Source organism: Ischnura elegans, chromosome 5 (assembly GCF_921293095.1).
Source record: "Ischnura elegans chromosome 5, ioIscEleg1.1, whole genome shotgun sequence".
Taxonomy (NCBI): domain Eukaryota; kingdom Metazoa; phylum Arthropoda; class Insecta; order Odonata; family Coenagrionidae; genus Ischnura; species Ischnura elegans.
In genome coordinates, this window is record NC_060250.1 from 4,035,088 (window position 1) to 4,048,966 (window position 13,879).

The following is a 13,879-nucleotide window of genomic DNA, read 5'->3' on the forward strand; positions in this document are numbered from 1 at the left end:
TGCATTTGATTCTCCTAATTGTCACTCAGCATTCGGATGAAAATTGTCCCAAAATCCAACGAGGATGACATGAAGGTATGCAGGAATCCTTTTCCATAGAGTATAGTTTGATGGAATAATTTTCGGGTTTTCCTCCGGGTGTGGTTTAGGGTTCCCCCTGAAGATGATGGTAGACTCAGCCGTCAAAAACGATGACACCAATCACCAAAAACCACACCCGGTGGCAAACCCGGTAATTATTCCTTTCCTATGGTGTTTGCAAATCGAACGATTGAAGCGCCTTTTGCCAGAAAATACAGGCAACGCTCCGTGCGCATGCTTCAAAGTGTTCAGATGATGCGCTGTCGCTCATATCTAGAGATGAAAATCTTTCACGCACGCACGGGATGGACACGACGGAAATGCCAGCGACGCCACACAGCCTCTGCTGACCGCCTTCATCGCTCTCTGCTTCTTTATTCAGTATCAGCTGCATCAATAATCATCGGGGCAGTTTACCCTGTAGTCCATCATTTCGACATCGTGAAATATTCATCTCGCGGTCCGCACTTCTGCGCGGGGCGGCGGTCACTGCTACTCAACTGTTTACATATATGCCCTCCCCCGTGCCGCTGCGTATAGGGTATGGCAGATGTACGAGGGTGACACAAGCTAGAGAAAAACGCCTTTCAGTGGTTTTAAAGAGTTTCATTATCTTCGATGAATGATTAAATTGTACGACCCAATTCGCTCGTTAAAGTCTCTCCGCTCTCAGTCGCATTCCTTGTCATCGCTGTTCATTTTTTCGGTCCCATCGCCTGCTCCCTTCGACTCATTTTTTTGCGCTTCCAACTTCTGTTATCATCTTGAAATTTTAAGAGAATCGAGGGCTCAACTTTTACCGACCTTACATGCATTACTAATATGAATATTTTCCCAAATATTCAGCATTTTCCCAAAGATAATTTGGGGTTCGAGAAACCGATAAAAGTTGGCAAGTGCTCCGAAATTTAGAAAAATAAAATGTGAGTTTGAAACGGGTGGCACGGCTGAATGGGAAAATTGTCGAAACACTAATCGCCAACTGCCTCTGCTTTTTGGGGCCCGAAAGTAATCGATTTTTCAAAAGTGTCATTTTCCTAGTGCCTAGACCGCGTGATGCGTCGAGAAACCAATTTTCAAACCGAATTTTAATTTTCCCCACTTTTACCAAGGCTAGCAATTTAGCCTGGTTATGTTTCTCCCGTTTGGGGCGTGGAAGTTCCTGTACGCATCATTGGACGCATAATACGAAGCGTAATCGGCCCCCTGTTGTTTATTATATACATTAATGATCTCTTCTCCCACATTGGCAGTAAAATACGTTTATTTGCTGACAACGCTGTCATCTATCGCGAAATTAGTGATCACTCTGACTATGAAATTCTATCATCTGACTTAAAAAATGTTCACATGTGGAGCCATGAGTTAGGACTCGAACTTAATCGGAGCAAATGGATGACGGTACATTTCTTGCAGAGTTCGTCCAACTCTAACCATGTTTATGGAGTGTTAACATAAACGCAACAGACGAAGTGAAGTGCCTGGGAGTTACGATAACCTCGAACCTCGTGGGGAACGCATATAATGGAAGATTTTCGGATGAGAAAGTAAAAGAAAGGTGCTATTTCGCTCTCGTCCGACCGCACCTTGAATATGCAGCGAGCGTATGGGATCCGGTGCAGAAATACTTAATCCGCGAACTGAATAAAATACAAAGGAAGGCTGCGCGTTTCGTCAAAAACTGCTACGGGCGTACAGACAGTGTTACCCAGATGTTAAGCGAATTAGGCTGGGAGCCGCTGGAGACTCGGAGACTGCGCGCTAGGCTTAGATTGCTTGAACAATTGAGAATGGATATCTTTAAGAGCGACATAGAGAACATAATATTAGAGCCACACTATATTTCCAGGTCCGATAGAAGCGATAAATTAAGAGAGATGTTTTGCCGAACGGATAGATATAGGAATTCGTTTTTCCCCCGAACCATAAAGGACTTTAATAAACGCTAGTCCCAACCTCGTTAGAGCACTTCATTTTTTTTAGCTGTAAACGACTGGTGTCCTAACACCCCCTGCCACACGCCTTTTAGGCGGCTCGCGGGGCATTATGTAGATGTAGATTGGCTGATTGATGAGAAACCCGAATTGGTGTTTTGGTCTTCGCGGGGATCAATAAAGCAAAAATTTTCGGCTGAGAATTTCCATTTTTATTTTCAACTATATCTATTCCCATATTTCTTTAGACCAAACGGATAGCAACCACTCTCTCTGACGAATTTCTCGATCCCCACAATAACTGACTCATATTGCTCACATAGTCATGCATTATTTGACACTTTGTTGTTGCTCCGCGCAAAGTGCTCAGAATTTTCTAACAATTAGTTGCTCTTTAATAACACATACGCTGCAAAGCAGTCTTAGTCTCCATTGCAATATTTTCTGTTCACTCATCTCGGAAATAATTTCTCGGAGAGACATAGCAATATTTTTCCAAATCGAAATTTAGACTGTCGTTAGTCAACCCTCAGAAATGAAGTCACACTATAAGAAGCCGAAGAGACCTGTTGTACTACAAAGGCGATACATATTGTAAAAATTATTTGCGGGCAGGGCCTCAAAATACATACGGAATAATTAGACTCGACTGGATTTCATTTATGAAGTGCGTGGGTTCGTCCCTTTGGAAGGGGAGTGAATGATTGATTTCCCGCCATGCCTATTTATTTTTCTTTGATTGTGCGATAAATCCTTGAAGAAAAAAGCCATTCGCCTCGTCCAGGGTCCCGGTCAAAGCGAATTACTATTTTCTCTGTGGATATTTCGCGCAATAGGGTAGTTTCCTTCATCAAAGAAAACGAAAGGCATTGATTGCGATTCGTTACCCACCATTAGTGTATTCATAATACACAAATTACTTGGTTTTTGAAATACCGGTTTAGACGAATGGCAAGGGTCAAATTTTATCCTCATTTGAAAAAGGCCAGATTGGCGCCCATGCGATTCCACTCCACGTGACGTCACAGGGACCTAGTTTCTACACGAGAGGATAGGAGTTATACATCGTCTGAGGTTACCAATGCATGCATGAGGCACAGAGCTCAGGGAAACATGTCTTAATAATCACCTATTAAAACTGGCTAAGGTCGGAAAGTTTTCTTCGTTTGATAAGGTATTAATAAACCTTTTTTAAGCCAAGCGCTACCAGCCAGCAAGGTACTCAGCTACCCGCTAGCATCCTGCGTCCTATCAGCGCTCAGAGCCTCGATCAAGGTCACCTCACGAGGCGGGAGGGGGAACCAGAAATGCGTCGCACGGACTTTTTCCCATCATTCCTACTTATGCGTCGCGTTTTCGCGCGCTTGAAATTTTTCACTTTTCATTTAATCGCGAAAAATAGATATCGTCATTTAAAAATCTAAAAGCGTGAAATACGTACTTCAGGAGTCATAATCTTTCGATTTAGGCAATAAAAAAATAATAGGAAACCACCCTATTTGTGCATTGCGGTAGACTCCGTAAAGGTATCACCGTGGTGGTGTATTTAAATTTTCTCCTCAACTCTCCAGAGTTATGAAATTAATGTTTCGTCGTGCAGTCGTTTTAATATTTCGTAATTCCGTTTGTTCGCGCTTTAAGTCCCGCTGAGCCTAGGAAGTGTCGCCGCTTCGTTTTGCCTCTTTTTTCTTGTCGCTCACCTTGCACTTTCGACATTCATCTGTTTGTTTGTTGCTCTCTACTACCGCGAATTGACGTGGGCGGAGCGAGCGGTTGCAGCGCCGGAAGAGGCGCGGCGGCCGAGCACGCAACCACATCCCGCTGACGACGGCATCCGATTGTTGTGTCTGTGAGTGACGCAAGCAAGCAGCGGCGTCACTGTCCCCTTCCCAATTACCCCACCCCCGCCCTTTTTTCAATTATTATCCCCCCCTCCACTACCCCACCAACCAACTCAGCGACTCTCAGCGTCTGCCCAATATCACACCTGCTGTGAACCATCTAGCGTTTAAAATACATCATTAGAATTACACCCCAGTGCACGAATTTTATCTTATATTATTACTTATCAAAAATATGTGGACACTTGTAATTATCAGCATACAGACGGGATGTACATGTTGACATAATGTTGATCTTTTGAAATTGATGGTGTGAGGCGCGACGTCATCTTTTGAATTTTTTAGGAATGTTTGGGACGTAAAAAGACGAAAAATAAATTGTTCCGAGGCGCTGAGAATCATGGACGATATTCTTAGATATTCACTATGGATATATTTCGGCTCAGTGTCACGAATGCAATTAGCAATGAGTTGCTATCACAGTTTTTTGGGGCTCCAGCAAAGCTATTATTTGCGGCGGATCGTCCTCTCCTTAATGCTTTAAAATTTATAATTTCGCATTTTATTTCTCCAGTAGTTACTGCTTCTTCCTTCCTTCCTTCCTTCTTCTCCTTCAGGATTCCGCGACATGAGTATTTCTAATAATCATCTTCACTTGTCTTCAGAGGTTCTGACTACACATAAGTTGTGAACTCTATTCTTTGTCTATTTAGGGATGTCGACGGTTGGATGTCATTTGCTCGCTTTTGCTCTCAGAATTTGGTCGGTGTTATTTTTGCTGCAGTGCAAGGTGACATGTTAGTGAAAATTCAAGTATATTACTTCACCACGAAGAGATGGAAGAATCTGCCTAGGTATGCATAATTTTATTATATTTTCCACTGGTTTATCCAATGATGAAATTAATGAGGATTGCCTGCAATAATTAGTAGACGTATGTCATCATCGGCTGCCTTTAACTGCCAGCTGTCCCAATCCTTCTCCTCCTCCTCTTTGTATTCCTACTTTGTACCTCATGAATAGAGTCCTTGAAACGTTCAGATTACCTTTTTTTACTTTTTTTGTGATTAGCGTGGGTCTTCTGTGTTTCAATAATGTAAAGCAGAAAGATAATCAACCCTTAGTTTTGAATACATTTTACAATTGACTGATTAATATTGATTGGAATCCATTTTTTTAATTTTTCCTGCAAACACTTCGACCTCTCCTTCATCTCATTTAGTCCCGCCTTTTCGCTCCCCGCTGCAAAGTTTTCATTTTCGCCATTTTATGCAGAATATTTCCTAAGTTACTTTCTCATTCGAAATGCGGATTTGATGTTTAATTTCCCCGTCTCTTCAGGTTTTTCGAAGGAATTTTGTGATTGTTTTCGTACGGATTTTTAAAACTCTAAAGCCTTTCTCGTGCGAATGTATTCTTGTCTTAGTATGGGTCCTACTTACGTGAAGAGAATTAAATACTGTGCTATGTTTTTTTACTGTAGTGCTCACTATTAATCCTTTAAAGCCCAATATGTTTTGCCGTGAATTTTATTGAAATTTTTGCAGTTAGGTTGCGCAAATATAATAATTAGAATGCGTCGATGGAATTTTTTTCAAATTTCCCTCAAATAATTCAAATTTTCATTACACCTATTTTACAACATTGTTCGGACGATACTGCTCGATGATTCTTACAGGATATCGTTACCGAAAAGACTCGTTTGAATAACTTGCGTTTATTTTCTCGTTTGAATAATTATTACAAAGACTGGCAAGGAGACGGGGCTCCCAGGCGACTACACAGAGATTAGCAGACAGACTGGTGACTTGATGACTCGACGACAGACTGAATGACTGCTTGTGACTGCCTGGCTTGACTGCTCCCGTTCAAGTCCCTGGACGACACATCATCGTTCGTCTCGTGCGATCGGTGCGTCAGCGCCCCTCGCGGCTCCCTGGTAGACCAACAGCGATACCAGGCGCGAACGACTCAAACATACCGCCCGCCTCGTTGTCATACTGCAACGATGAATCAAAGAGAAAATACAACAAAGAAAAATAAACTTACACACGAAAAGTAATAAACTTCTGTTACAAAAAGAATCTCTGTGGATTTACCGCCCGCCGTAAAGGGACGGTTTTTTTTTCAAGTCAGGCTCAGATAAAAACTGATGGCCTCAGCATCAGTAGGTAAACGAATAAGCTTTACGATAGGTCTTATCAGTTCCATTGTAGCTGTCTTAACTGTTGCAACACGGACCAATCCATCCGGGCCGGGGTGAAGCTTAGTGATCCTCCCAATGGGCCATCTTGTTGGGGGTGAGAGCTCGTCCTTGAGGATGACGATGTCTCCCTCTCGTAGATTCCGTATAGGCTTGAACCATTTATTCCGTTGTTGCATCTGATGTAGGATATCCTTCCTCCATGTCTTCCAGAAGGAGTTACGCATGCATGCCATCTGCTTCCATCTGGAACCAAATGTCTTCTGAAGGTCATCTTCCATAAATGGCTCTGGGGGTGCTAATAAAGATGAACCAATTAAAAAATGACCTGGGGTTAGTATGACAAAATCATTGAGTTCACTGTTGATGTATGTCAATGACCTGGAATTTAGACAAGCCTCAATTTGCACCAACAAGGTCGACAACTCTTCATAAGTGAGTGTATTGTCTCCTAAAACTCTCTTTAAATGGTGTTTGAAGCTCCTCACTGCTGCCTCACATATTCCACCAAAGTGTGGTGCCCTTGGTGGGATGAAAGTCCAAGAAGTACCCTCTTTGGCTATTTGTAATGCGACTTCGGCTGTCAATTTGGATGTAGCAGCGAATAGTCGATTGATCTCCTTTGCAGCACCTCGAAATGTAGTGGCGTTGTCGCTGTACAAAATTGAACAATGACTTCTTCGCCCTGTAAATCTATGATAGGCTGCTAAGAAAGAGTCTGTAGTCAAGTCAGTAACAATCTCTAGATGAATGGCTCTAGTTACAAGACAAATAAATACTACAATATAGCCCTTGTGAGATTTAGAACCTCTCCCTTTAGACGTTCTCAGCCATATAGGCCCTGCATAGTCTAATCCTGTGTAAGAGAATGGCCTTCTTGGGGTCAGTCTTTCAACTGGCAGTGGTGCCATTTGCTGTGACAGCGGTTGACCTACAAACCTAGTGCATTTTATACAGTTCCTAAAGACTCTTTGGACTAGTCTTCTTCCATGAATGATCCAGCAAAATATATTTAGATAGCTTAACATAAGTTGGGGGCCACCGTGCAGTGTGGTAATGTGAGCATATTCTACCAGTAACTTGGTAAAGTGGCTGTCTTTTGGGAGAATGATTGGATGTTTCTCCTCAAAAGGTAGGGTAGAATATTGTAATCGCCCTCCTACTCGGAATAGTCCACTTTCACACAGAAAAGGGGACAAACGACGAAGTGCACTTCCCTTAGGTAAAATTTGACTTTTTTGGACACAAATAATTTCCCTCTTGAAATGTTGGTGCTGCACATTCCGCCAGAGAACTGTCTTTGCTTTCGCCAATTCTGCCGTTGTCAGCCACATTAGTTTTCTTTCATGGACCGGTAGCATCCACCTATATGCCAAAATACGAATAATCTTTGAAAATGATGAAAACCGTTCAAAGTATTGTATGAAGGGCTCATCAATAGTTGAGGTGTAAAGTGAAACCTTTGATTTTTGCTCAATGTCTGTGGATAAAGTAATGCAATCATTATAAAGGGGCCATGTTGTTGGATCTTGCGAAATCCACTGTGGTCCATTCCACCACAACGATGATTCACGGAGTTTTTCTGATGTGTATCCTCTCGTTGCACAATCTGCGGGGTTATCTGATGATTTTATGTGGTGCCATTGTGCATTAGGACATTTTTCCAAAATTTCACTCACACGATTGGCAACAAATGTCTTCCAATTAGAAGGGTGACCCTTTAGCCAACTCAAAACAACCTTAGAATCGGTCCAACAGTGTATTAACAGAGGCTTTGATGAAAATTCGGAAAGGATGTATGATATCACTCGTGCAAGTAATAAGGCTCCGCATAATTCTAACCTCGGGAGACTGACTGTTTTTACTGGTGCGACCTTGGCCTTTGCAAAGATGAGTCTTGCTTTTCCTTCTTTTGGAAGATAATAAACCGTGGCCGCATAAGCTCTTTCAGAGGCATCTGAAAAACCGTGAAGTTCCCAATGCTCTGAATTAGTGACTCCAAGCCATCGCGGAATTTTCAACTCCTGAAGGGCTAACAGTTGTTTAGTGAGAAAGATCCAATCATCTGCCAGCTTGCCAGTGACTGGACTATCCCAATCAATCCCTGACAACCACAAATCTTGTAAAAGTATCTTGGCTGCAATTACAACTGGGGATAACCATCCCAAGGGGTCGAAGAGTTTAGCTACTTGGGATAGGATTGTCCTTTTAGGGATGATTGACGAAGAGGTTAACCAGTTAACATTGAATCAAAAATAGTCGAATTCTGGTGACCATTTTAGGCCTAGTGTGGGCACAGTGTCTGAATATACAATACACTTCTCATTGGACAAGGCAGTGTGAATTCCTGTGAGTAGAGTGGGATGATTTGATGACCACTTTCCTAATGGGAATCCGGCTAACTTGAGTATCTCAATAAGTTGATCTCTCTTGAGTATCGCGTCTTCAATAGTGTTTCCACCAGAAAATATGTCATCAACATAGGTTTGAGTTCGAAGAATCACGGATCCCATCGGATACCGTTCTTCCTCATCTTCTGCCAATTGTAATAATGTTCTGATTGCAAGATAAGGTGCTGAAGCTGTGCCATAAGTAACTGTTGTCAACTTGTAGTCTTGAATGGGTTTAGTGGGGTCTGATCGCCAAACGATTCGCTGATAGTCCGCATCATCCTCCCGCACTAGAATTTGCCTGAACATTTTGACAATGTCAGCACTAAATACATATTTGTACATTCTCCAACGAGTTAAAAGCATTGGCAAACCAAGTTGTAACTTTGGGCCTGACTTTAAGAAGTCATTGAGAGAAAACCCCGTGGTACAGCTTCTAGATGCATTGAATACTACCCTAATTTTTTGTGTTCCGTCAGTGCGAACAACTTCGTGGTGTGGCATGTAATAAGACGATTGTTTATGAGCATCTGCATGTGGAACTGTCACCATATGTCCCAAATTCTCGTACTCCTCCATGAAGTGGATGTAGGCTATGTTTAGTGTCGGTTTTCTTTGCCTACGATTTTCCACTCTCAGAAATGTAGAAAGGGCCGTGTCTCTCGAGCCTGGAAAGTGTGGTGTGTCAAATAAAGGTAACTTTACCACATAGCGTCCCTCTTTGTTGCGATATACAGTCTCCTTGTAGAGTTGCTCACAGCGGTCATCCTCGGGTGATCTCCTGGGCTGCGATGGGAGTTCCTCCAATTCCCAAAGCCTGGAGAGCATTTCCGATGTATCTGGTTGCTCCGTTGTCTGGAACGCGGCAATATGGTGACATGAAGAAACCTCCGGTCTGCCCGCGGCTGTTTGGCCTGTGAGGATCCAACCGAGGACTGTCTCTTGTGCAACCGGTGTAGCCCGTGGTCCGCGCTTAACTCCATTTCTCAGCACAGCGGCATAGACATCAGCTCCAAGGATGCAGTCGATTGGTAGCCGCTTATAGTAGAAGGGATCTGCCAACTGCAGACCTTGGATATGAGGCCAGTTGTTGTGAGTGACCTCCCGGTTTGGTAAAACTGAAGTCAGCTTATTTAGAATAAGGACTGGAATTTTCAGAGAAAATGATGTATGAATGTTAGAACATAAATTAAGAGTGGCTGAACCATGTGAGATAGCATTAACCATTCCCCCCACTCCAGTGACTGAAACATTCACCTTCGTTCTTTTTAAATATAATGAATTGGCAACACTTTCTGAAATAAAGGATCTTTCTGCTGCCGGATCCAGTAATGCTCTAACAGTAATGGCACTACCAGTATTTGATTTTAGCACTACCCGTGCAGTGGCAAGTAAAACAGTTTTGCCAACCAATGACGTAAACACTGCAGCTGTTTCGTCAAGTTTCCCAGCTTGCGAAGAATTTGACGATTTTACATTATTGGAACTTGAGTTCTGTGTTACATTTGTCTTGGGACTCTCCAAATGTAACTTAGTATGATGTTTCTCATTACAAATTAAACATCGACTAGTGATATGGCACTCTGATAACAAATGATTTTGGCGAAGGCGATTCAAGCAAAGTTTGTTTCGCTGCACTACTTCCTTTCTTTCTGCCACCGTCATCTCAACAAACCGTGAACAAAAGCTTAAGGAATGATCACCCTTACATAAAATACAAGATAAATCTCTCCTTTTCCTAGTGTTTGACTGAGCAACATTGACGTGAGTCTGCCTGAATTTAGGATTGCCTTGCTTTGAGCTTTGAGTATTAGCTCTTTCGAAATTTTCTTCAAAATTAACTTGACCTAATGATCTCACCCGTTTTTCTAAAAATACATTTAAACTTTTGTAAGTCGAGAAACCCTCAACGGTTTCCTGCGTTATTTCCCACGCTTCCCTTGTTTCTAAATCTAATTTTTGACAAATTAAATGAACAAACCATTGATCCCAATGATCAACAGGGCATTGCAAATCACGTAGACCTTGAATGGCTTCCTCAGCTATATCTATTAAGCGATTAATTTCACCAGGTGATTTATATTTCACAGGTTTTGCATGAATTAGCCTTTCTAGATGACTTGCCAAGCGAATTCCTGGGTTGTCATAGCGACGTAATAGTTTATCCCACGCCACTTCCAGATTCGCGTCTGTTACATTAATTCCCTTTACTCGTTGAGCAGCGGGACCTTCCAAACTGTTTAACAAATATTGTAACTTTACAATAGGAGTAAGCTTGGGATTGTCTTTTATGATAGAACTGAATAAACCCTTAAAGGTTTCCCACTCTCGCTGTTTCCCGCTAAATTTCGGGACGTTCAGCGAGGGTATAGATTTAATACTTAAATCATAATTTTCAACTTGAACCTCGCATGCTTGGTTTTGTGAGTGTGAGCCAGAAGCCTCGACTACTTTACACTGGTGCTTATCGGCCATCAATATGGCTTTCGCGCTCAAGTATTCATCTTCGATTGCATTAAATGAATCGAATTTAAAATAATCATCTTCGTTCGATGACTCCTCAAATTCAATCAGTTCGTAATGTCTGGTATAGAATTCTTTCCAATAATTATCGAGTAATTCTAATCGACTCTGGAAGTAAAATTCCGTCTGAATCCTTTGAGACTTCTTCTCTTTCGTATTCTTTATGAAATTTAGGATTCGATTTGCAGTTACATTCTGCTTTCGTAACAAGGATTGCCCGTCGGACATCACTGCGAGAATAATTACTACTTGCGTAAATGAATTCAATTACGAAAAGAAATTTATACATTAATAACCAAGTTATACTGAAACGACTTGACTCCGATAAATGGAGAGAGAAATGCAATCATTCTGATTCAGCGAGAGACTCCGACAAGAAAGAAAGGAATTATTAATACGTGTCAGTCTGGCTCCGGGCGTGTTGAGAGAACAGCTGATTCTCCCCAAGGCGATGCACGAGCCGGTGTGCGTCGTGTCGAGGACAGTGGAACTCCACCCGACTCCTCCGGGCCGTCGGTCAAATGGACGACTGGAACTCTTGGTGATGTGGGCCACTAGCACCGCTCAGAAGTTCGCCTGTTGACTCGTATACTTCGTCTTCATTAATTTTAGGCAATTAATAACGACGACAGCAACCATATGAAAAGCACGCTGGAGACTTGCACCCTCGTGGCGACTCGAACCGCAGCTCTGCTACCAAATGATGTTCGGACGATACTGCTCGATGATTCTTACAGGATATCGTTACCGAAAAGACTCGTTTGAATAACTTGCGTTTATTTTCTCGTTTGAATAATTATTACAAAGACTGGCAAGGAGACGGGGCTCCCAGGCGACTACACAGAGATTAGCAGACAGACTGGTGACTTGATGACTCGACGACAGACTGAATGACTGCTTGTGACTGCCTGGCTTGACTGCTCCCGTTCAAGTCCCTGGACGACACATCATCGTTCGTCTCGTGCGATCGGTGCGTCAGCGCCCCTCGCGGCTCCCTGGTAGACCAACAGCGATACCAGGCGCGAACGACTCAAACAAACATGTTCCTTCAGAGCAACATTGGGCCCTTAGGGAACTTTTTCAGATTTATCCGCTGTAAATGAGTATCTAATCCAAACTTCATTATTTTAAGCTGTAAATATATTAACTATTCACAGCATTAAGTATAGTATTTTATTGTTACTGTAAGTATCGCGACGATGGGACGCGACCTCTTTTCTAGCTTCCCCCTTTTTCCACCTCTCGCCACCCACCACCCACGTGCCGCTGCATTGGCGGTTTGCTTCTCGTCGTATCACCCTTCCTGTCACGCACCCCACTCCAACTCGCCTTAGGCGTGAGATCCGTGCAGCGTCAGCAGAAGGCAGCCTCTTGGGTGGCCGCGAATGGGGAAATAGAGATAGCACGCAGAGAGGCGTGCTATGAGAACGGCGTTCGCAGTTGCGTCCACGAAGAGCAGGAGAGTGTGTGTTTGGCGGCTGTAGAGTGCGGATGTGCCCAATAAACCTGCTTTGAGTAATGAAGTTTTTCCTTTTAACTAATCCTGCCTTTCCCTGATGCTATCGATATACTGAACCTTACATCTGGTGTCCGAAGTGGGGATCGATATGTATCAGGGGTCAGTACACGAGACGACCTAAGGTGAGATGGCGAGTCGGGTTAGTTTTGGCGGGCAAGAGGTGGACCTCCAACGGGTAATATACGACTTCGCAGACAAACTTGAGCAGCTGGGTGGTGAGAACGAGCGTTTGAGAGCCGTCGTCGCCAGGGGAGAAGGGCAGGAGGTCGCTTCACCCGCGAGGGCAAAATTCACCCTCCTAAATTCCATAGAACCATTCCATGGTCGCCCCGGCGATGACGTCGATGCCTACCTCGAGCGAGTCCAGCAGGTGGCGTCCCTGAGCGGATGGAGCGATGGGGAAACGCTCGCCGCCGCGCGGCTACGTCTGGGTGGGGAAGCCGCGGTGTACGAGCGCACGAGACCAGAATGTAAGACGGCGGCCACTTACTCGGCGTGAAAGAACTTCATTCTCGACCGCTATCGCTCGAAAATGACCGCTCGTTTCTACCGAGAGCTCCTAGCAGTCATTCACATGGAGCCGAAGGAGGATATAGAAGAGTTCGCGGATCAAGTCAGGCGGATCAACGCGCGGACGGCAGAAATCGGCGGAACTCCGGAGCGGATGGAGGCGATGAGATACGAGGCTGATCAGCGAGCCTTGGATGCCTTCCTGAGAGGCCTTTCGGGCGAATTGGGCAGGCTATGCCGACTCGCTATGCCCGAGAGTTTCGACGCCGCCGTCGCGACGGCAGTGAGAATCCGGGAGGCTGAGAGGACGCCGCGTAATCCATCGCCCAGTCGTCGAGCGTTCCAGGTGACGGCTCGTGAGTGCTACAATTGCGGGCGCACTGGCCATCTCGCCCGTAAGTGTCGCAGCCAACGCCGTGGGAAGTGCTACAGCTGCGTCGTGGAGGGCCATTTTGCTCGTGAGTGCAGGGAGGGGTCATCGAGCCGGGCGGCCAATTTAAACGGCAAAGGGGTCGACCGTCCCGCCGGCACCGACCCCTGGTAAAGGAAGTGCTGATTCCAGCCATCCAGGTGAGTGCGGGAGTGAAGGACTTAGTCGTGCGAGCGGTGGTTGAAGGGAAAATGTGCTCGTTTCTGTTAGACACTGGGGCCCAAGTGCCATTATTAGTGCGGGGATCGTGTAGAGGGAGCGGGATAAAGCCGTCACAATATCGCATCCGAGGCGTCGCGGGGCGGGTGCTGAAAAGTTATGGTGAGAAGCCGGTGTCTTTAGAAATAGGCGGTTATGTTTATCCAATCAATGTGCAAGTAGTGGAAACATTGGGCGGTTTTGAAGGGATTTTGGGGTTAGATTTTCTATGTGAATACGGATGTGTAAT

At 44.2% G+C, this 13,879-nt stretch overlaps 2 protein-coding genes across 4 annotated transcripts in view; one reads left to right on the forward strand and one right to left on the reverse strand.

Moving 5' to 3' along the window:
• The window catches only part of LOC124158432 (putative polypeptide N-acetylgalactosaminyltransferase 9), a 488,889-nt gene that overhangs the window by 300,474 nt on the left and 174,536 nt on the right, over positions 1-13,879 (forward strand). The gene's annotated exons all lie outside the window — the stretch shown is intronic.
• LOC124158436 lies at positions 5,558-10,130 on the reverse strand. Its single transcript, XM_046533522.1, has 2 exons — positions 9,155-10,130; positions 5,558-5,856 (listed from the first exon to the last, which is right to left on the reverse strand). The coding sequence occupies exons 1-2, from the start codon at positions 10,112-10,114 to the stop codon at positions 5,773-5,775; spliced, it is 1,044 nt and encodes a 347-aa protein (XP_046389478.1). The 5' UTR covers positions 10,115-10,130; the 3' UTR covers positions 5,558-5,772.